Below are 23,242 nucleotides of genomic sequence, written 5' to 3'. Positions count from 1 at the left end.
CTGGGAGAGTGTTTTTTGGTTTTTTTAAAATTTATTTTATTTTTGGCTGCATTGGGTCTTCGTTGCTGTGTGGGGGCTTTCTCTAGCTGCAGTGAGCGGAGGCTACTCCTTGTTGCTGTGCACGGGCTTCTCATTGCAGTGGCTTCTCTTGTTGTGGAGCATGGGCTCTAGGCGCGTGGGCTTCAGTAGTTGTGGTACTTGGGCTCAGTAGTTGTGGCACACGGGCTTAGTTGCTCCGTGGCATGTGGGATCTTCCCGGACCAGGGCTCAAACCCGTGTCCCCTGCATTGGCAGGCGGATTCTTAACCACTGCGCCACCAGGGAAGCCCCTGGGAGAGTGTATTTAAGGAGGCCTTGAAGAAAGTGGGAGAGCTTTGAAAATGTTCAGGGATTCCATCACTGTACCACTTCAATTTATTAAATGGAACATGTTAATTTACTTTATTAAGTGTTGTTCCTCTTGCCAAAACTTTGAGCGTTTTTAGTATTAAAACTCACTGGTTAATCTTTTACAGCATGCATTCTCCATGGGGGTGATAAAGATGGGTTCTTGGGAGGCAAAAATATTTCAGATATTACAATGGTTTGTGGCCCTCCAAAGTACTCAATTTTTAGTACTCAATTTTTCTTGTTAGGAAGAATTTAAATTTAGCTGTTCTCCTTAGGGAAGCAGTAGTGAAAAGATTGAGAAACACTGCTTTAGATAATCATTACCTCTCATGCTTATGAAATAAGTGACACTTTGTTTAAAACATCACTAATTTTATGATATATAATGTGACTTCACATATGAAACATAGTTTGTCTCTCCTCACTCCTTAAATTATTTTAACTACCGTAAAACATTTGATGTGATCCAAACTCTGGAATAAAAATAGTGCCTTGGTAAATGCTATAGGAAAGATTCTACAAAGACTGTTGATAAGTGTAGTTAAATCTATCCATTAAGATGTGTTGTGCTTAATACTTAGGGAAGAAAATCACAGAACTGTTTCTATCTGTGTTATCTGAATGTACGATGTAGCTTTGTTTTTTGCTGTTGTTTTGTTTTTATTAATTTTTATTGGGGGTATAGTTGATTTACATTGTTGTGTTAGTTTCAGGTGTACAGCAAAGTGAACCTGTTATACATATACATATTTCCACTCTTTTTTAGATTCTTTTCCCATATAGGCCATTACAGAATATTGAGTAGAGTTCCCTGTGGTATATACAGTGGGTCCTTATTAGTTATGTTTTCTTTTTTTTTTTTTTTTTTTTTTTGTGGTCTGCAGGCCTCTCACTGTTGTGGCCTCTCCCGTTGCGGAGCACAGGCTCCGGCCACGCAGGCTCAGCGGCCATGGCTCACGGGCCCAGCCGCTCCGCGGCATGTGGGATCTTCCCGGACTGGGGCACGAACCCGTGTATCCTGCATCGGCAGGCAGACTCTCAACCACTGCGCCACCAGGGAAGCCCTGTTTTCCTTTTTATTAGAAAAACTAATTTAAAAGATTAGTAATTATTTTCCATGAGGGTAATGTCCACTTGGGGATCTATAGCAGATGTATACTGGGACTTTTTTTTAATGATAGGTCAAATGAGAGCCAAAAAAGGAGTTTGAAGACTCATGACAAATGGATGAGGGTATATATATTCAATACTCATTATGTACACACTTTGTTTATGAAGAGTGCCTTGTTGGATTCATGCCTGCCCTGGTGAAACCCTCACAAAGGGAGCTAGGCATGCATTCAAATAAGAACAGTAAGATGTTATCTGCACAGTATAATAAATGTTTTGTATAGAGTTCAGAGGGGTGTGGGGGGAAAGTACAGGGAGCAGGCAAAGGTGATCTAATTTGGAAAAGAGAAGGTTGAGGAGGACCTTCAATGGCAGCAACATAATGAATTTGAACTTCAGCATGAAGGGACCTAAATAAAACTCAGCATGCACTGGGCATTGAACCCAGACCAGAAATGACTGAATCTGTGTTGAGCCATCATCATAAAGTTTTTATTTATTTATTTATTTATTTTGTGGTACACGGGCCTCTCACTGTTGTGGCCTCTCCCGTTGTGGAGCACAGGCTCCGGACGCACAGGCTCAGCGGCCATGGCTCACGGGCCCAGCTGCTCCGTGGCATGTGCGATCTTCCTGGACCGGGGCACGAACCCGTGTCCCCTGCATCAGCAGGCGGACTCTCAACCACTGCGCCACCAGGGAAGCCCCCTATTATCTTTAAGTGCTTCTGTGCTTTCTAGTCCAAAAAGCTACCTCTGATTCACCGTGTACTTTCATTGTCTCCTATTAGCAACCAGCCATTTACCCAAAGAGGCCAGGTTTCTTTCAGTGGGAAAGGGGTTTAGAAGCCAATGTCTGGGCGCACAGAGTGCTTACTCTCCTGCAGTTATCGTTGCTTCCAGACCTTTGCAAGTAGACAGAGTTATGAAATATATGTGTTTTGACAATTGAAATTCTATTGTTATTTACAACTCAAATTTAACATTATAAGGTTTTTCTTAACTTGGATTTAATTTATTTATTGCCTCATATTAAAAATCTTCGGTCTTAATAAATAACATGTAATGTTTCCTATATCCTAATAATACATAGTTTCAAATTTTCAATACCAATATTTCTGCTAACAGTAAAACCACTGAGCGAATTTTAATATTTTTTTGTCCTTTTTCCTCTTTAGATTATATCCCCACAGTTGTTCCAAAGCGACTTTTAACAACCCATATGATTAGATTACCGAATTAGTAGTTAGTTTGAATTTGTTTTCAACTATGGGGTATGAGGGTATTTTTTGTTTATTTTTCATTTTTGATTTAATTTTCAAAAGTCAGAATTATTTTTAAAAAAGATATATGTACTTTAAACAGTCTAGGTTCCATTCCTTTCTTCACGCCATCCCTCCCACACATAACCCCATAGGTATCTGTTTTTATTAGTTTCTAGTTTATTCTTTCAGTGCTTTTATTTATGTGTGTTCTTATTTTCTCTTTTCGTATTAAAAAAGACAGTATAATACTGCTTTTTTCCATTTCTGTATCCTGGAGATCACAGTAATGATATAGATTTTTTTAAAAAGCAGCGAAAAAACCTTTTGTTCATGAAACGATCATTAAAATCTCTGTTTACCAGAAGTTATCAGAGTTTTTAAAGAATAATATGAGAGTTTAAAAGTGTAAATTATCAGTAAATCTTTGACTACAAAAACACATACATTAAATTTTTGGAATGTCCATACAGTGTTGGAGTTTGGAGCCAATTGAAAAGGTGTCAGTTATCGTCAGTTACTCTATACATTGTTATTTACGTATTTAGGAATTTGTGGGAGACTCTAGAGCAGTTGTTTAAGCAGGTCGCCTTTGGATTGGAGCTAAAGTCTATTTATGGAGCGGTATGGATGATATTTTAAGTTCTTTTCCCAGCTTATTCATAAAAACAAGCCGACAAGTGAAGAACTTCCCTGGAACTAGTCCATTCACTCTCAGTGTATTGTATTACCTTAAAACTCTCCTTTCTCTGGGAGGGGAGAGGATTTTAGTACTTTGGAGTTTATAGTCCTTACCAGTGGTCACGAATAACCTCTTAATTGCCAGATTTGGTAGATACTTAAACTTTTCCTGGCACCTGACACTTTGCCTTCTTAAATCCTCACCTCCTTGGCTTCTGTGATATCAGCTGACCTTGAATTTTTCTTCTGAATCTGCAGACTTTCTCAGCTTCCTTTCTCTGCAGTGTAGGGAGTGGTGAGGTTTAGACTTTAGAATCGGGTGGGGATCTGAGTCTGGATTTATCTCTTGATAGCTGTCTGAACCTGGGTTAGTCAACTTTCTGGGTTCAATTTTTATTAAATGGGACAAATAATACCTCTCCCATCGATCTTATTTTTGGGAGGCTCAAAAGAGATAATGTACAGTTAAATTATAAAGTCTTAACAAGTGTTATATTAGTCATTTTTCTTTTTTTCCCCTGAGCGTCACTGTTTTTTTAATTGTTTAATTGTTATTAATTAATTAATTAACTTTTGGCTGCATTGGGTCTTCGTTGCCATGCATGGGCTTTCTCTAGTTACGGCGAACCGGGATTACGCTTCGTTGCGGTGCACGGTCTTCTCAGTGCGGTGACTTCTTTTGTTGCAGAGCTCGGGCTCTAGGCGCGCGGGTTTCAGTAGTTGTGGCATGCGCGCTCAGTAGTTGTGGCGCATGGGCACGTGGGATCTTCCCGGACCAGGGATCGAACTCATGCATTGGCAGGCGGATTCTTAATCACTGCACCACCAGGGAGGTCCCTAGTCATTTTTCTTAATAGTAGAAAGTATCTTGTAGTTAATAATTTGGATTAGAGACAGTGTATAATTACCTTTGATAGGAGGATAGTTGGCCCAGATGGTAATTGACCTCCCAGACTGGATATGCTAAACGATCAGTATGGCCTCCACCCCTTTGTTTTGCAGCCACTTCCACCATTGGAAACAGTCTTCCTGTGTCTTGCCTTTCCCTCCCCCTCCCCCCTCTTCCCATTTCTTTTTTATTGCCAACATGAATGAGTCCCAGGCTTGGTACTCAAACTCTCTTCCTCTGCAGCTAGTGACCCCATAGATTCCTCCCAGGACTCATTCTCATCTCCTTCATGGGGAGTCCCCACTGCCCTAGTCAAGCTCCTGCCACACACAGTGACTGACCCCTTCCCCGTCAAGTTTATGTTGCTGCCATCATAAGTCCGTGCCTCGCTGGGTTCTTCCTTTCCATCTCTGGAAGCTTCTTGAGCTTCTGACTCTGGCAGTACTAACCAGAACCAGAGGCTTATAAACTAGCATACTATTCTCTAGCTTAGTGGCATGAGGCTGAGGGTGCCTCATTCCCTCACTGGAGGGACTCTAGTCCCTGGCCAACTCAAAGCGACTGTGTTTTATCTAGGCCAGTGCTACTCAGTGTCATCAGTAAACCAGAAACATCACCCCCACTTGGGAACTTTTCTTGGTCCTACCTTATATCTACTGATTCAGAATCTCTTGCTGTGGGACCCATGTTTTCAGAAGTCCTCCAGGTGACTTGTAGACACACAAAAGTTTGAAAACCATTATAAACAACAGAGATTGGTATTCTAAATGTACTTTTCCATGGAAACAGTGTCATAAATTGTATTTGTGGTCATTCAGTATTGTGCCTTATCGTTTAGTAAAATTTCCAGGTAAGCCTGTAAATGGGTCTGATGTTGTTTTGGTCAAAACGTATATTGGGGGCTTCCCTGGTGGTGCAGTGGTTGAGAGTCCGTCTGCCGATGCAGGGGACACGGGTTCGTGCCCCGGTCCGGGAAGATCCCACATGCTGCGGAGCGGCTGGGCCCGTGAGCCATGGCCGCTGAGCCTGCGCGTCCGGAGCCTGTGCTCCACAACGGGAGAGGGCACAACAGTGAGAGGCCCGCGTACCGCAAAAACAAACAAACGAAAAAGGCGTATATTGAGTCAATCAGTTGTCTTATTCACACGCTTTTGAACTGTAGCCCTTTAGGAATGCAGTAATAAGTTAGAAAGTATTTTGAAAACGTAGAATGTGAGAATTGTGTACTGCTTTTATTATTTACTGATTAATTCATATTTCATGTCAATGCAGAAAGGATATGTTACAACCAGCTTATGAAATTATGCAATTTAGAAAGGTAATGAAATGAAAATTACCCTCATGGCCCTTTTTATGAAGAAAAGTTCTTCCTCCTGATTTCCTCTCAGGCTCCTGGTTCCACTATTAAAATTCATTCTCAGCCATTTGGAGCCTGTTTCTTACTACAGCCAGGATTCTGCAACAATGAGATCTATTTTAATCTCTAGATTGAAATGCAGTAAGGAAGGTAAACAGTTACCTCATTTCGAGTCTGTGGAATTTCCAACAATTTTTGAGACTTATGTAAGTACCTCTGTGTCCCAGGGTCATGGTTGGGAGTGGTGATTAGTTCTCGTTTGCTAAATTTCTTATAATTGAACATCCTGCTGTCTCCTGATGGTAAACGTCAGGAATAGTTATCTAAATTAGTTTAGCATTTATTCATAGAATGCAGCTTTTAAAACAAAAAGTCTTCTCAATAAACATTGAGTTAGCTCAATGGATAACAAGTTAAAGATATTCAGAGACTAAATATGCCTGACCAGAGGTTCCCAGAATTGTATCTCAATGTCTCTTTTTGGTCATAACTGTCAAATTTTTGCTGTTTTCTATTTTAATTTTTTTTAGTTTCTCTTTTACTGCTTAGGATAGGTGTCTAGAGATTCTTGATCTTGTGATAAGAATTTTAACCCCAAGTTACTATTTCTTCCCTTAAGTCAACAAATATTTCATTCTAGCTGTTTGACTACCTGCTGTATATGAGACAATACAGTAGTCTCTGAGAATACAAAATCAAATAAGATTCTACCTCTACCTTCATAGTACTTAATTATTACTATAATAATAGTGCAAGTGAGTGTGTACGAGTGCTGGGTGTGTTAGACTCCTTAACTGGCAATTGACAGCCACCCAAGGGGAATTTGCTATAGGATATTGGGGTTACCCCAATATTTGAGGGATAAATGAGTCTTGGGAACAGCTAGGTATAGGGAGTCTTGGTCTAGGGACTCAAACTCCACTGGTACTCTTTTTAAAAAAAATTAATTAATAATTTTTTGGCTGCATTGGGTCTTCATTGCTACACGCAGGCTTTCTCTAGTTGCGTTGAGCAGGGGCTACTCTTCATTGTGGTGCGCGGGCTTCTCATTGTGGTGGCTTCTCTTGCTGCAGAGCATGGGCTCTAGGTGCGCGGGCTTCAGTAGTTGTGGCACGCGGGCTCAGTAGTTTTGGCTCGTGGGCTCTAGAGCACAGGCTCAGTAGTTGTGGCGCATGGGCTTAGTTGCTCTGCAGCATGTGGGATCTTCCCGGACCAGGGCTTGAACCCATGTCCCCTGCATTGGCAGGTGGACCCTTAACTACTGCACCACCAGGGAAGTCCCGATATTCTCTTTATTTCTAATATGTACTGTTACATAATGCTTCATTTCTCCTTTGTCTCTCTCTCTGTCTCTGTCTCTCTTCGCCTTATCTCCTCTACCTTTTTTCTTTCATTTTTCATGGAAGGGCCCTAATTGGCTCACCTACAGTCAAGTGGCCATCCCTAGACCAATCATGTGTGGCCAGGGAACAATTCTATGAGGGGGATGGAGGAGGGTAGGAGGGAAAGACAATGTCTAGAAGAAAGTGGGTCTGGACAGGTAAAACATGTCTCTGCCAGGTCTTTGCCAAGCACTTTACATTTATTCATTCTCTCAAGTCCTCAAAGTAGCCCAATTTTATAGTTAGAGAACTGAGTTTTAGGAAGGTTAATTAACTTACCCAATTCACACAACTAGTAAGTGGCAGAGCTAGGAAACTAGCCCAAGTTTCTGGTAATTTCCTTCATTTTAACCACTGCGCTACTTAATGGCTACATTGCAGTGTTTAAGAACTACAATATAGAAATGCATGTGAAGCAGCCTTAGGGGGATGTGGTCCTTAAACTGAGTGTTGAAGGCTGGGGGTGGGGTGGAGATTTGTCAGGCAAAAGGAAGATAGATCATTCCAGGTGGAGGAAAAGGCATGTGGGAGGAAATTGCGGCATGCAGCAACACTGCTTTCTGTAAGCCACAGGATGACTTTTCTGGCTGAGAATAAGACGTGAGGAGAGCAGATGGGAAAGCTGAGGATCTGGATGGGGCCATGCATGAAGACCCTTGTGTGGCAAACTAAGGAGTTTATATTTTACCGTGAAATCTTCAGAGTCCATTTGAAGGACCTGGAGCATGGGAGAGACATGGCCATATTCATGGCTGAGAACTGTAAGTCTTGGCATGCTCTGCAGGATTTACTGGGGGAGGGCCAACCGGTTGGGAGGTTTCTGCAGTGGTGCCCAGAGGATGCTATGAGTTCCTTAACCAGGCATGGGAGTTGGGGGATCTAAGTCATAGCTGTGAGGTAGAATCTACAGGCTGAGGGACTAGATGTGGGTGAGAGTAAGAAGCTAGGAGGACAGGCACATTCTTCGGAATTCTTGGTCCACTAAGACAGGAGCACCACAAGGATGGTATTTGAGACAGAGGTAGACAGCAGAAAGAAGCAGAAAATTCATGCAGGTTTGGTCAGCTTGAATGTATGCAAGATGCAGATGCAGGTATCCTGAAGGCATTCAGAAATGCACATCAGGGGCTTCCCTGGTGGTGCAGTAGTTGGGAGTCCACCTGCTGATGCAGGGGACACGGGTTCGTGCCCCGGTCCGGGAAGATCCCACATGCCGCGAAGCGGCTGTGCCCGTGAGCCATGGCCGCTGAGCCTGCGCGTCCGGAGCCTGTGCTCCGCAACGGGAGAGGCCACAACAGTGAGAGGCCCGCGTACCGCAAAAAAAACAAAAACAAAAACAAAAACAGAAATGCACGTCAGACACCCCAGAGATCAGTACTGTAGGTATGAGTATGGCAGTGCGTACTGTTTCCATCTTCAGGGGAGCCTTGGGAATAGAGATCTCCCAGAGCAAGCCTGGTAGGAAGAAAAACCAAATGGGAGCCCCAGGGAACAGCAGCCTTCGAGGCTCACTTGCTCATCCCCACATAAGGGCTAGTGGGGGGAGGAAGTTTGAGTTAATCACATTCCTATTGTATAGAGACTTGCTATATGTCAAGTATGGTTTACTGGGTATCAGAGGATTATCTTCGAATGGCTGTAAACAATGTTCCATAATAAATTCATTTTGGCTCAGAAAGCAGTTTAAGATTTCCCATTAACTGGAGGTGGGGACAGGGACAGATACAGACTCAACAGTAGAAAAGAATTCTTAGAAATTCCCTTTCAAGCAGAGATCCTCAGAGTACCTCCGAAAGGTGATCCACCGCCTTTTGGACGTTTCCAGTGAAGGAAGGGGACTCCTGCTTTCTGACGTAACTCATTGCATTGCTGGGCAGCTTCTGATAGTGTCAGAATTGCCTTTCTGCTGCCTCTGGCTCCCCCTTGGGCCTCTGGAATTTCCCTCCTGCTCGGCCATCCTGGCCAAGGCCAGCTTGGTGTAGGCTGTCCCTGTTAACAGAGCAAGTGAGCTGAGAAGCCAAGCTAGTGTGCTGAATTAAGAATATGCAGATTGGGCTTCCCTGGTGCAGGAAGATCCCACATACTTCGGAGCAGCTAAGCCTGTGCACCGCAACGACTGAGCCTGCGCTCTAGAGCCCACGAGCCACAACTACTGAGCCCACGTGCCGCAACTGCTGAAGCCTGCGTGCCTAGAGCCCGTGCTCCGCAACAAGAGAAGTCACCTCAAAGAGAAGTCCGTGCACAGCAACGAAGAGCGGACCCCGCTCACCACAACTAGAGAGAGCCACGCACAGCAACGAAGACCCAAAGCAGCCAAAAATAAATAAATAAATTAGTAATAAAAGAAAGAATATGCAGATTGTGACCAGCTGAAGGGGGTGGCCAGTGGCTCCCTCAGCATCCAACTTCCATTTTGGGGAAGTGAAACCCACAGGTCGTTTTGATGGAAGACACAGTTTTAATACACCCATACAAAGGAAGTACAGTCACAAGATTAGTAATTTACAGATTCCAGAATCGAGGGGGTGCCATGAGCCGGGGGAAGGGCAGCTCTCTGTCCCGGGTCAGCAGCAAGCAGGAGATAGAGCAAGGTAGCAAGCATCTATGACAGTCACTCCTGGATATCCCTGGGGGATTTGTTCCAGGAGCCCCCACGGATTCCAAGCTCTGTGGATGCTCGTCCCTGATGGAAAGTGACGTTGTACAGTGAATACAGCCTACCCTCAGTATTTGTAGGTTTCACATCCGCAGATAAGGAGGGCCAACTGTACTCATAAAGTGCTTGGGGTGGGGGCTTCCCTGGTGGCGCAGTGGTTGACAGTCCGCCTGCCGATGCAGGGGACACGGGTTCGTGCCCCGGTCCGGGAAGATCCCACATGCCGCGGAGCGGCTGGGCCCGTGAGCCATGGAGCCTGTGTGTCCGGCTCCGCAACGGGAGAGGGCACAGCAGTGAGAGGCCCGCGTACCCCACCCCCGCAAAAAAAAAAAAAGTGGTTGGGGTGGAGGAACTGACTGTTTAAGACATTTTTATTGGGGTGGAGTTGATTTACAATGTTGTGTTAGTTTCTGGTATACGACACAGTGAATCAGTTACGCATATACATATATCCACTCGTATATCCACTTTCCTTGGGCTTAACTCTAAGTGGTTAATTTCAAAACTGCCCTGGGACAAGCGAAGTGGCAACTACGATGGGCATCCTAAACTCAAGTCCTCATCTAAATGTCCAGACTGGATGTGAGCAGGGTTACCATACTGTAAAATGCCCAGGCAGCAACTCAGAAAAGCAAAAGTTATTTTTCTCAAAAGGTTTTCTCATCACAGCAATCACTTGGTTATGAGGGGAGCCCAGCAGTAGAGCTCAGATTAAGATTCTACCTAGAGGTGCCCTAGGTGCTCTGGTTTATCAACCACTTCTCTGCTGGAGATGTTCGGGGCTCCCTTCACATGTCTTGCTCTCATGAGCACTCATAAGTAAATAACTTTTTTCTTTGGAAAATAGATTTATTTTCCTTGAATTGATTTGAGGGGACACCTCATGAAGGAAACATATATATATTTTGTGGCTGTTGCCTGCAGCTTGCGGGATCTTATTTCCTCAAGCAGGGATCAAACCCATGCCCTCGGCATTGAAAGTGCAGAGTCCGTTAATAACCACTGGACCGCCAGGGAAGGTCCCCCCCCCCACCCCCGTAAAAATATTTTAAGCTTTTAGAAACAAATAGGCAGGTTTAGAGCTCATTCATTATTCTAGTGCCCCATTGATGTTATGGAGAGAATATGAGTTCCTTTGTTCATTCAACTAACTTATTGAGTGCCTGCTCCCTGCTGTGTGACTTGAGATGTGGGAGAACGTAACCAAAGTCAACATCCAGCACTAGGAAGCATATCTGTCTTTAACTAATTGAAATAATGGGGTGGTATTGGGCATCCAGTTTTAAACAGTTGACGTTCTTGTCAGTGCCTTTGTCTCCTTCAAGGCCATAGCAAAGTCTTGTGGTACTTTCTAGCTTCCTGAGGGTGGGGAGATCAGTTTTCCTAAAATGGAACCCAGGTTCGGCCCTTCTAGGGCCTCAAGGGTTAAACTAGCATGTTCTTTTCCTTATAAGTTAGGGAGTCTTGGTTTGTTAACTGAGCTGTGTCATGGGTCTGGGCACAAAGGTAGAAATGTTGGATCAGATTAAAAATCAGCTTTCAAAGGACTATTTTGTTGTTGTTCAGGCTTTAATCTGGAAACAAAACAGACTTTCTCTATAGGTTAGTTAACACAAGGGTGAAGATTTTCCAAAGCAGATTATTTTTAGTTAAAATAACTGTGTTTTTAAAAAACGACTGAAGTAATGAGGGGAAAATTATTGTTCTTAATGTACATTTGTAGTAATAATGTACTTGCTCAGAACAAAAAATGTTGGAGTGCTGAACCCATATGACATGTCACAATTCCTTCCTGCAGTACCTGTGTTCTATTTATAGGCCGTTGTGCAACTAATTACAAGAGCGTCGCTTGTGTGAACACAATACCTCGTTTAAAACCTCAGTGACTCTGAGAAAATGCCAGAAGGGCTCGTCTAGGACCTTTAACTGAGTCTTTTTCCGTATGATACTGGTGGGATCAATAAAATGGGGGATCATGACGCACCTCTCTAGTGTTTAGGGTTACAAGCATTCACTCAGTTGTTAGATGGAAAGCACTTTAAACGGTTCTGTTTTCCAACAGTCAGACAAGTACCCTGTGAGGAAAGTACTGCTCATTGTTCCTGTCTTACCGATAAGAAACAGAGGCACAGGGAGTTAAAGTAGCTTTTACTGAAAGTCCTGCCGCTACTTTTGGGCTGACCCAGCCTTTAGACCTGGGGAATCCGGTTCCAGAGTCTCTCTGCTCTTAAGGGCTTTACCCAACTGCCTCCCAAATTTCCAGCAGAAATCTGCCTGCCTGCACCCCAGCAGGTGCATCCTGCTCTGTTGTGTGTTTAGGGGCACAGCCGGCGTGTTTGAGGAAAGTGGACGAGTGGCCTTCACCCCTCCAATGAAGGACAGAGCACATTTTTAAAGATCTTTTCTAAACCAGGAACTCAGAAATCCCAATTTAGAGTGTTCTTACCACCAAACAGTCCTCTTCCGTATAAAATTATTGGTCTTGTGTTGCTTTAAGGTTAAAAAGGAAAATATCAGAGCCCTAGATGGCCCAGAACTTTCTTTATCCCAGAGCAAGGGAAAAACCAAAGATTGTATCTGGGTTTTTGAGGAAACTGCTGATTAAAAATTTATGTATTTTATTTGATGTCTGTTGAGATTAGCGTCCTTTTATCTTTTGGTTTCATTTCATTAGTTTCTGGCTTTTTAAAGTTCAGTTTTTTTAGGTTACATGCTTCAAATCGACTTTCACTTTGTCTTGAAAAATACATTTCTCTAACATTGCTGATAGTACTGATACATCTGGTCAAATCAATAAAGAAAACCTTAGCTTTAGCAATGTAGTGGCCTCAAGCACATTGCTTTTTTTCAATTGCCAATAGGAGCTAACAGCTATGTGCAAGTAGCACTGTTCTAAACCCGCAAAAAAGTTACTTTTCTGCTCTATTTAATTCAGAACTTCCAAACTCGACATCCTTTTTAGGTAGGCCTTTATTTTGATTTCACTTGACCCCCACAGAGCTGCACTGTGGCCTTGTATGGGAATTGCTCCAGCATCTGACAGAGTGCAGACTTCCTGATTTAAATGTGGAAGTTGGTCTTGAGTGTTATCAATGGTTTTGCTTAGAGGACCCAGAGACTAATTGAAAGGAAGTGCCCAATGGTAGCTTTCTGGTTTTTACCTTTACTATTTTAAAAGTTCATTTCTAAACAGCCAATGTGAAGAAGAAAACATTGATATTTATGTAGGGAGATCTTTGGGACAATACTGTATCTTCTTTTCATCTATAGTGTTCGTATTTTAATCTTCAGTTATCTAATTACACTGGTGAGGGAGCTAGGAGCTAACGATGGCCCCCAAATGCTAGCAGCGAAGTATATCCAAAGCTAACGTTATAAGTAACACCAAGATGCACATTAAATTCTATCCAAACATACATCTCTCTCTTCGCTTCACTCATATATTATGTGGAGTGCTATGAAATTGTCAGTATGGGACTGTTTTTGACCTATAAAAACAATTTCAGAGCCTTCAGTCTAATGGTTTATTTCAGGGCTCAGCACATTTTCTGTAAAGGTATAGGTAGTAAAATACTGTAGGCTTGGCGGGCAGACAGTCTCTGTGGAAATTGCTAACTGCCTTTGTGCCTGGAGGCCCACAATAAACAATAGGTAAATGAATGAATGTGGCTGTGTTCCAATAAAACTTTATGTATGGACATGGAAATGTGAATTTCATGTAAATTTCATGTGTCACATAATATTCTTTTGATTTTTTTTCCCCAACTACTTAGAAATGTAATAAACGTTCTCGGCTTGGGGGCCATACAAAACCAAGCAGTGGCCCGAATTTCACCCAAAAGCCACAGTTTGCCAACCCCTAGTTGGCTGCCACTGCCTTTGTAATTTCTGGTACCAAGCACTTTCTGTTCACTCTCCTGAAACCAATTTCATTATCTCCTCCAGAACTCCCCACCCCAAGCCTTGTTCTCATCTCCCTTCATCATTGGAGTACTGCGTTCGCTCACCCTGCCAGGGGACACCTGAGCAGCACCCTCTTTGCTCCTCTCTCCTCCACTACCCGTGTCCAGCAGGTCTTAACTAGGAATTCTCAGTTCTCTCACCTCCTCTGAAGCCTTCTGTTCGCTTCCATCCAGAGCCACTGCTTGATTCATGACCTCTTTGTCACCTGGACTGTTACAAAAGTGACACTTTGGTGACACTCTTGTGTGACAGAAGTGACGCTCTTCACTTTTGTCATTTATCCTCTATAATCCATCCTCCATCAGGCCACTGCTGTTATTTTCCTAAACAGTTTTTATCACATCAGACCCTTCTTTAAAGCATCTTAGATTCTTCCCATGGGTCATAGGCTCTATAGGATAAAGTTCCTATAGAATTTCACGGTCTAGTTCTGACGTAGCTCCCTCGCCAAGCCTATACTTAAGTCACACCCATCCCTCTTTATAAAGTTCACATCACTCTGTTTTCAGAGGTTATTCCTATGCCTGGAGGGTCTTGCCTTGCTTTTTCTCTGATTCTTGATTTCCTCCTTTATTCCATGAGGCTGAGCTCAGGTGCCACCTTAGCTGTGACACTTTCCGTGACTCTTCTTTTGCAGAATTGTCTCCTCCTCTGCATTTTCAGGTCTCTTGTGACATATATCTTGGGTATAGCATCAGTCAGAACAACTCAGTTATTTATAGGAAGGTGTCTCTACTGTGTAGATGACTGTGGGCTCCCTGGGGGTAGAAGCCATGCCGTAGTCTTCTTGCTTTATCCCTCTTGGCTACACAATATTTTAAAGTAATTATTTCAATCAAGATGTACTACGTATCTAATAACTTTCTTGGTTTATTTATGAAGTCGCAGAGATCTGATTACAGGGTTGCAGAATCCAGTGCCTTTGGGGCCAGGCTGGTGACTTAATGGCAGAAGTGGACAGAGTGAGGTCTGGGGTGAGCTAGCAAGGAAATGCCCCATCTCTGATCGTTGTCGCCCAAGAGTGTGACAGGTGTTGCTGAAGGTATTATTTTCCAAGAGAAATGGGAAAACTAAATTTTTAATATAAATATCCCAGTTTTTCTTTTAATTAATTAATGAATGGCTGCATTGGGTCTTCGTTGCTGCGTGCGGGCTTTCTCTAGTTGTGGCGAGTGGGGGCTACTCTTCGTTGCGGTGTGCGGGCTTCTCATTGTTGTGGCTTCGCTTGTGGAGCATGGGCTCTAGGCGTACAGGCTTCAGTAGTTGTGGTACGTGGGCTCAGTAGTTGTGGCACATGAGCTCAGTAGTTGTGGCTCGCGTGCTCTAGAGCACAGGCTCAGTAGCTGTGGTGCACAGGCTTAGTTGCTCCATGGCATGTGGGATCTTCCCAGACCAGGGCTCGAACCCATGTCCCCTGCATTGGCAGGCGGACTCTTAACTACTGCACCATCAGGGAAGCCCCCGGTTTTTCAGTATGGGCAACTACAAATTCACCTTCTAAAGAAATACCTTGTGGGCACAACTTTTAAAATACCAACCTGTCTGTCGGTTGGATGTGGCCCTTGAGACCCCAGTTAGCAGACCCCGATTGGTCACATCTCTTCATTAGCCACGGACAGGGCCTGGGAACCAGAGCGTGCAAGTCTGCGTGATGGGAGAAGGCCTTGCACGTGTGTGCTCTGTTCTCAGCCTGCGTTCATCCTGCCGTCTCGACACTCTGCCTCCTCCACCTGTTGGTGCTTAGTCATCTTCCAAGGTGTGAAAGCCAGACACCACAGAGAGTTCCATGGCTTTCCATCCTTTCTCCTCCCTGGTGACACCCACCGGGCCGTTAACTGAATGGGCTGGGGTGACCTCATGTTCTGCCTCCTCCCCGGAGATGGCTGGGAGAACGTCCATCAGGAACATCCATTCTTTTTTTTTTTTTTTTTTTTTTTTTTTTGCAGTACGCGGGCCTCTCACTGTTGTGGCCTCTCCCGTTGCGGAGCACAGGCTCCGGATGCACAGGCTCAGCGGCCATGGCTCACGGGCCCAGCGGCTCCGCGGCATGTGGGATCCTCCCGGACCGGGGCACGAACCCATGTCCCCTGCATCCGCAGGCAGACTCTCAACCACTGCGCCACCAGGGAAGCCCAGGAACATCCATTCTTGATGGAGGTTCTGGCTGTTTTTGCTGACGGCTGTTAGCGAAGGCTTTTGTTCCTAGTCAGAGCCCTGGTTTTCTAGTACACCAAGAATGAGAGGTTATTAACGCCCTTGGAGCTAGGAATTAAGTTGTCCTTATGTTCCAGCCTGTCTGGGTGGTCAGTAACCACTTCAGAGAATCACATGAAACATTGCCTGTGGGGTAACCTAGAAAAGAGAATTTTAATAATTGATTGCTATATTTGGTCTCCCGTAAATGATTGATTTCCCACCCTTCCCCCTACGGCCTTTTGCTGCTTCTCAATTGTATATGAATCGGCAACAACTCAGCTCACCTGATGGCCTTTCTAAAATGCTTGCTCCTTCTTACTCAGTGTGATTACTGGCCGTTTAGCGGTATTAACACTTCGTGTAAACTTTTTAGTCTAAACTGTCCAGGCTTTTATTTCCTTTAAAAATAAAGCAATAGAGTAATACCAAAAAAAAAAAAAAAAGAGATCAAACCCAACCAAATTCTCTCTTTGGTCTTTTTCTGTGGGCCTGGGACCTGAGCTTCTGAGACCAGGAGCCTGGGGAGAGATGGCCTCGTTGGGCAGATCTAGGTGGGAACTAGAAGTAGCACGTTCCTAACGGTGTGGCGCTTTCCTGTGTACAGAACACTGTCGCATGGGTGGCTTGTGTGTTGCAACCACTTTGAGAAGAAGGCTCAGAGGAGCAGGTGGCCTTTCTCAAGGTCCGTGTTCAGGGAAGTGTCATGCCGTGCCTCTTGTAGGCTCTGGATGTGACCCTGTGTCCTTGAGGCTGGCAGAGGGACACTGACAGAAAGAAGAGGTAAGAAGACGTTCCCCTCAAACTCACATAACTCGATAAAAGTCCTCTGGGCCCAACACAAGAGGCAGCTAGCTTGTGTTGGATATATTATTATTAAGTAATAATATTGAGTACTTACTGTGTACTGTTAAATACTCGTTATGCTAGGGCATTTAATTCTGTTGGAAGTGACAGTTATCATCCGCATTTTAGAGACAGAAAGTAAACTTCCTGTGCCCGAGAACAGACGGCAAGTTTGAACTTGGTCTACCTGACCATTGTCTCTGTTGGTTCTTCTCCTGAGTTGCCAAGGGGGAGGGGTTGGTAATGAATGACTTGACACTTGTGACATGTGGGAATCTTTCCAAAACATTATCAACTGTGACTATCCTTTGTGGATTGACTGTCCTGTAAATCCTTTTGAAAATGTTTCCATTGTCAGTTCTCTGGACCAGTGGCTGTTGTGACAGGGGCTCACTACTTGAGAATAGTTACTCGTCTGAATTTAGTGATAGGAACCTGCTCTGTGTGTTATATTATCAGGTGAATGTCCTTAAGGTCAAGGTTTTGAGCAGATGAGAAGGCAGGTAACTTGATAATTTAACAGTTGCCATTAAAACCAGGATTTTTCTGCTGAAATTCAGGTGGAGTTGATTTTTTAAAAATTTGTGACTAGAATATTTTACAAACAGAAAGAAGGAAAACAGGTTTCCAAAGTGTGTGATGGTAGCACAGAATGAATCACTTGCTCTTTTTATTTATTTTTTTTATTTTTTATTTTTTATTTTAAAGGTGTAGTAGACTTTTATTAAGATTGTAAATGGCACTTAAGTGTTTTGGATAGCCTGGTTTATTATATATCTATATATTTTAACATCTTTATTGGGGTATAATTGCTTTACAATGGTGTGTTAGTTTCTGCTTTATAACAAAGTGAATCAGTCATACATAAACATATGTTCCCATATGTCTTCCCTCTTGCGTCTCCCACTTGCTCTTTTTAAATAGGGTCTTCTACTGCTACAAATCTCATGGTCACATTCATGCCTGGTGTTCAGGTCATAGCTTCCAGTTGTATCTGATACACACATAGGATTTTGGACTTCCAAGACCTTAAAATTCTGTATTTACCTGTTTTTACAAGGGGGGAAAAATCTAGGTGTTTTGTCCAGTTGAGGGTAGGCTGGTAGGTTAACACAGTCCATAATTGAATTTAACTTTGTCACGTGTCTCTCTCCTAGGGCAAACGTATCCCGATCTTCTAAGGGAAGAAAGAACTGGATGTAAACTTCCCATATTGAAGACATAGTAGTTAACCTTCCCTTTCATCGTCTCACAATTCTCCTACTTGAATTTTAACCCTAACTTCAGAATTTCCCAGTTCTTTAATTTAGGTGACTAATATCCCCTCTCCCGAACACATATATTTTAGCAACTCCCAGAATTTAATCTGAGAAGTACTACTAAGAAACTGAGGTTTGCAGAAGTTAAGCAACTTGACCAAACACTCTGCTGTCCAGTAGTTGTGACTTTAAAAAGAGGAGAACAGTAGTGGCCAACTCGTAGAGTCCACAGAGGATTACATGAGTTAATTACTACATGTAAAATGCTAACAACAGTCCCTGGCACATAATTAGTTCTCAACAAGTGTAAGATACTGTTATTACCCTACATCTAGGAAGTAGCAGAGTTGATTTCTGTCTGGTTTCATTCATTGTTTCAGCAGATGTTTGTTGAACACCTGCTGTGTGCTACGTTCTGGGGAGATAGCCCATCGTCTTAACCATTGTGCTTTATTACTTCCAGTTTAATTTCAAGGAAGATGTTCTCCTCCTTTGTAGGAAATTGGAAAATAATGACACCAAAGAGATGATGATTTGTGGTCCACCAACGTTTTGTCTTTAAGTCTTCAAAATAAGCATCATGGGTGGGTATTACTTAAAGAAAGGACATCTTGAAGTCATTCCTGTTGATCTCAAGATATTGCTGACTTTTTGCTGGAGCCTATGGTAAGAAGGGAATGATATAGTTGCTCACATAAAAAAAAAAATTGAACCTATTGACAGAATGATGCTTCTGAACTGAGAAAACAGTTTTTCTCAGTTTACATTTAGAGGAATTGGAGGTTTTACTTATATTTTAGTAAACAAAGCATTTGCCTTTGAAGAACAAAATGAAATATTTAAGTTGATAGAGGTCAAGCTTTTTATTTATTTGGTTTTTTTTTTTTGCGGTATGCGGGCCTCTCACCGCTGTGGCCTCTCCCGTTGCGGAGCACAGGCTCCGGACGCACAGGCTCAGCGGCCATGGCTCGCGGGCCCAGCTGTTCCGCGGCATGTGGGATCTTCCCGGACTGGGGTGCGAACCCGCGTCCCCTGTATCAGCAGGCGGACTCTCAACCACTGCGCCACCAGGGAAGCCCCAGGTCAAGCTTTTTAAAGCCAAAATAAATTGAGAAGAATCAGGTCTTTCTACTAAAGCTGTACAGAGTCAGGAATTTGAAATAATATGAAATATTGGATAGCAGTTGTGTGTTTTAAAAAGGCAATGGCTTTCATTGAAATGACTATCATCTGGATAATAATCAGATATCTGACCAAACAGGCTTCCAGGGCTGGGGCTGCTGTCTTCCCTCTAGGTTGACGTTTCTGACTTTGTGATATTTCGTCAGTGTCATTCACAAGCTGTATTCGCTCGAAATGGCAAAGGAAGTGTACCCTTGATTGTTCTTCACGGTTCCCTGGCTTTGATGAGTCATTGCTGGACAGCCTTCTCAACCAAGTGCCGATAAGAATAGACACACAATAGAAAAATTAAACAACTGAGAGCTGAAGCAGAAAGAGCTGGGACTGTGCTGTATTTAGCTGTGTGACCTTGTGTAAGCCACAGTATTCCTGGGCCCTGGGTTTCTCATGCATACAATAAAGTTTCTAGGGTCTCTTGCTGAAGTTAGGTCAACTTTGGAATTTAATATCCTCCAAGAGAGATAGGAGATATACAGCACATTCAAGGGACAGTGATTCGTGATTTATGTAATTATCGTAGCTTTGTTGACTGTTGGAAAATAGCAGTGGCAGATGAGTCAACCTGGCATGCAGCTTTCGGAGATCAGTGATGCTTTTTTTTGTTAAAGTTATGCTTTAGTCAGGTTTTTTTTTGGGTCCCAATGATCAGGGTGATGCCAAGTTCCAGAAATAGAAGCCCCGATCTTGTTCAGAGGACGGTACGGAAGGGACGGTTGTCACGAACTTGTTTTCCTAGCCGAGCCTCCACTTTGGCTTTCCCTAGGGAAGATGTTAGTGGGTGACCACGGGGGTGTAACATCACCATCCAGCGAACCATCCGCCCCAAACACGTTGCTTGGAAGTCACTATCAGTGACAGAGAAGAGGCAGGTGGTATTTTAAATCTCCTTCCTCTGCCGGGTTTGATTCTCCAAAAATCCATGTGAAAGGGAAACTCCAGACAAATGCATGTTCTGTATTAGGAGCTCCAGCTGCAAACACCTGGACTAAACGTGGGCTCCTCTAGAGACAGGCAGATCTGAACCATCCATCCTTCATCCTTCCTCTGGGTGCCTTCTCCAGTAGCTAGAGAAGCAGGGAGAGAATCCCCTTTCTCTCAGGCACGGACCTGAGCTTGCCTAATCTGCTTATTCCATGCTTCCCCACACAGTCCAGCTGGTCCTCCCACCGACTGATGCAAATCCCCGTGTATAATAGGAAGAGGTTGGGCTGGGGGTCAAAGGAGGCCTCACTCTGAATCCCAGCAGCGCTCCTTCCTGGCTGTGGAACTTGGGATAACTTACTTAGCTTGGGCAGCAAGCATAGTGGTATTAATGGTCTTATGCAGGTAGTGTGTGTCTTCATCGTGTCGTCAAGAATTGCACTGTATTCTTTTTTAATTTTTTTTTATTGGAGTACAGTTGCTTTACAGTGATGTTAGTTTCTGCTGTATAGCAAAGTGAATCAGCTATACGTATACATCTGTCCCCTCTTTTTTGGATTTCCTTCCCATTTAGGTCACCACAGAGCATTGAGTAGAGTTCCCTGTGCTCTACAGTAGGTTCTCAGCATTGTATTCTTAAACCTTGTGAAAACGCCTTCTCCTTAGAGGAGAGAGTGAAGGTGGGGCCGAAAACTAGACCTTGACCTTTTCCTCCCTTCATCCCTGAGAGGGTGTGGAGGCAGATTTGACCTCACAGAGATCAGCAGGGACCCCTGCCTCCTACGAGGGACCCCCGCCACGAGGACAATGGTCTTCATATTCTGTAAGCAACAGTCTAGTTTAAAAAAATAAAGAATCTTACACAAAACTGTCATGTGTAAAATGAGTTAAAGACTTCCATTTATAAAAATATGGTTAAGTTGAAATTTATAATAAACTCAGGAAGAATGATAAAGCAGTTTCAGTGAACAGAAATTTGAAATAGCGGAGATAGTAGATGACTTGTATGATCTTTTTCCTATTACATATAGATAAGTAATTGCAAAATTTTTTTTTTTTATTTCTTTTTGGCTGCATTGGGTCTTCGTTGCTGAGCGCGGGCTTTCTCTAGTTGTGGCAAGCGAGGGCTACTCTCTGATGCGGTGCGCAGGCTTCTCGTTGCGGTGGCTTCTCTTGTTGCGGAGCACGGGCTCTAGGCATGCGGACTTCAGTAGTTGTGGCACACGGGCTCAATAGTTGTGGCGCACGGGCCTATCTGCTCCGCGGCATGTGGGATCCTCCCAGACCAGGACTTGAACCCGTGTCCCCGGCATTGGCAGGCAGATTCTTAACCACTGCGCCACCAGGGAAATCCCTCAAATGGTATTTTTGTTAAACAGATCTTCTTCCAATCAAGTGATACTGGTCAAAGAGAAAAGATAGAAGGATTATAATGCCAAAGCTGCCCAAAATATATAGACTAGCATGTATTTGTTCACATGTAACAGATGGGAATCAACTTTTAAATTATTGCAGTTTTTCCCAAAATGCTTATACATTTAAAAAATAAATTTAAAGTAAATGTTAAAACATCTGAAACACCTCCATAGAATCCCAAGGTTTGGTAGAAGACTGTTCAAAACACACTCCCTGAAGTCTTAACAGCACTCAGATCTCAATTTGCTCTGTTTCCTGTTTGATTGTAGCGTGTATACAGTTTTTAGTACTGAAAGCCATTTGATATAAAAAAGGGTGACATTTGAATAAGGTCTGCAGTCTGGTTGATAGTGCTGGATCAGCGTCAGGTGCTTGTTTTGATGTTGTACTTGACTGATATAAATAAAATGTTGCTTTTGGGGGAAGTTGGGTGAAGGGTGCATGAGACTCCATACTATTTTTGCAGTTTACTCTGAGTTTATAATTATTTCAGAATTGAAAATTCTTTATAAAAAGTCATTTGAAAATGATCATCTTCTAATTAATTGTTAGGAGGGAGTACAACAAGACTGAGTGGTGTATATACCATACTTTTAAAGTGGTTTTCCATCTACCTTACCTTATTTTGAAAAAAAGCATCTTTCTTTCCTTGCCACTGAGTCTGTATCCTCCACACTCACTCTGTCACCTACTGTGACACTGTTGAAATTTTGGAAAAAAAACACAGTCAATGGCAAATCAAGGAGAGCTCTCTTTCAGGAAAACTAATTTAGCTGCCGCTTAATTACTTAATAAGAAAATGGTACCGAAACCCAAGAGTTCATTCTGCGGTCACCTGATACAGAAGAAGGTCTATGAATGATGTAGCATGTTTTTCTGAAGCATTCCTGTGCTCAAAACATTAGTAATTAGGCCAAAGAATATCGACATGCCATGAGATCATAGGGCCACACGTACAAATCAGCATGCCCTATAGTCTGTTGTGATGATGCAACGTGAGGAGTGTTATTCTACATGAGGAAAGATAAAGGCGTGAAGATAATTTTAAAAGAATAAACCTTTGATCCATTCACTTCTCCGTGTGTAAAGTAAAAGTGGTCATGGCAGTCATGAAATACAGTTCTCTGTTCTCTTGGATTTTACAGTGTGCTGTAAATGACTGCCTTGTTCTTTGATAAGATTGATGGTGGTTTTGCTCTATCACTTGGAGAAATGCAACAGAATTCCCTGAGCCAGCCGTCTGTCTTCAATGTAACTGGCAAAAAGAGTGATTGTCTCGAGTGTTTTGACTAGAAGTGGACTGGTGGGGTTGATCCCGTCTATCAGACACCTGCGAAGGTGAGCTGACCTCAGCACATTGCTTTAGCACATGTTTTAACATATGCTGGTAGAATTACATTAAAAAAAAAATCCATTTACTCCACCAAGCCTGTAAGGTTCTGTGCATTAAGTAGGGCATTCGTTTTGTGCCAGTTGTGAAGCCTACCTGGGCTGACCTGAGGGACTGGGCTCTCAGCTCTCCAGACATCACTCTGTCTGACCGGCTTTTCTGGCTTCTCCTCCAGGGTTATCAACGCCGGGAAGAGCACACACAATGAAGACCAAGCCAGCTGTGAGGTGCTCACCGTGAAGAAGAAAGCAGGGGCCATTACCTCAACCCCAAACAGGAACTCAGCTAAGAGACGGTCCTCACTTCCCAACGGGGAGGGGCTGCAGCTGAAGGAGAACTCGGTAAG

General features: G+C 43.4%; 1 protein-coding gene across 2 annotated transcripts in view; it reads left to right on the top strand.

The window, feature by feature from the left end:
- PPM1H (protein phosphatase, Mg2+/Mn2+ dependent 1H) overlaps positions 1-23,242 on the top strand; it is a 263,100-nt gene that overhangs the window by 71,096 nt on the left and 168,762 nt on the right. For both annotated transcript variants that reach the window (XM_082849676.1, XM_082849677.1), the window contains exon 2: positions 23,072-23,237. In XM_082849676.1, the coding sequence (XP_082705802.1) occupies positions 23,072-23,237 (166 nt within the window). The remainder of the gene's footprint in view (positions 1-23,071; positions 23,238-23,242) is intronic.

The sequence above is a fragment of the Leucopleurus acutus genome, assembly GCF_964270905.1.
Source record: "Leucopleurus acutus genome assembly, chromosome: 11".
Classification (NCBI taxonomy): Eukaryota; Metazoa; Chordata; class Mammalia; order Artiodactyla; family Delphinidae; genus Leucopleurus; species Leucopleurus acutus.
Note: the sequence above shows the minus strand (reverse complement) of the source record. Positions and strands in the feature narration are given on the sequence as shown.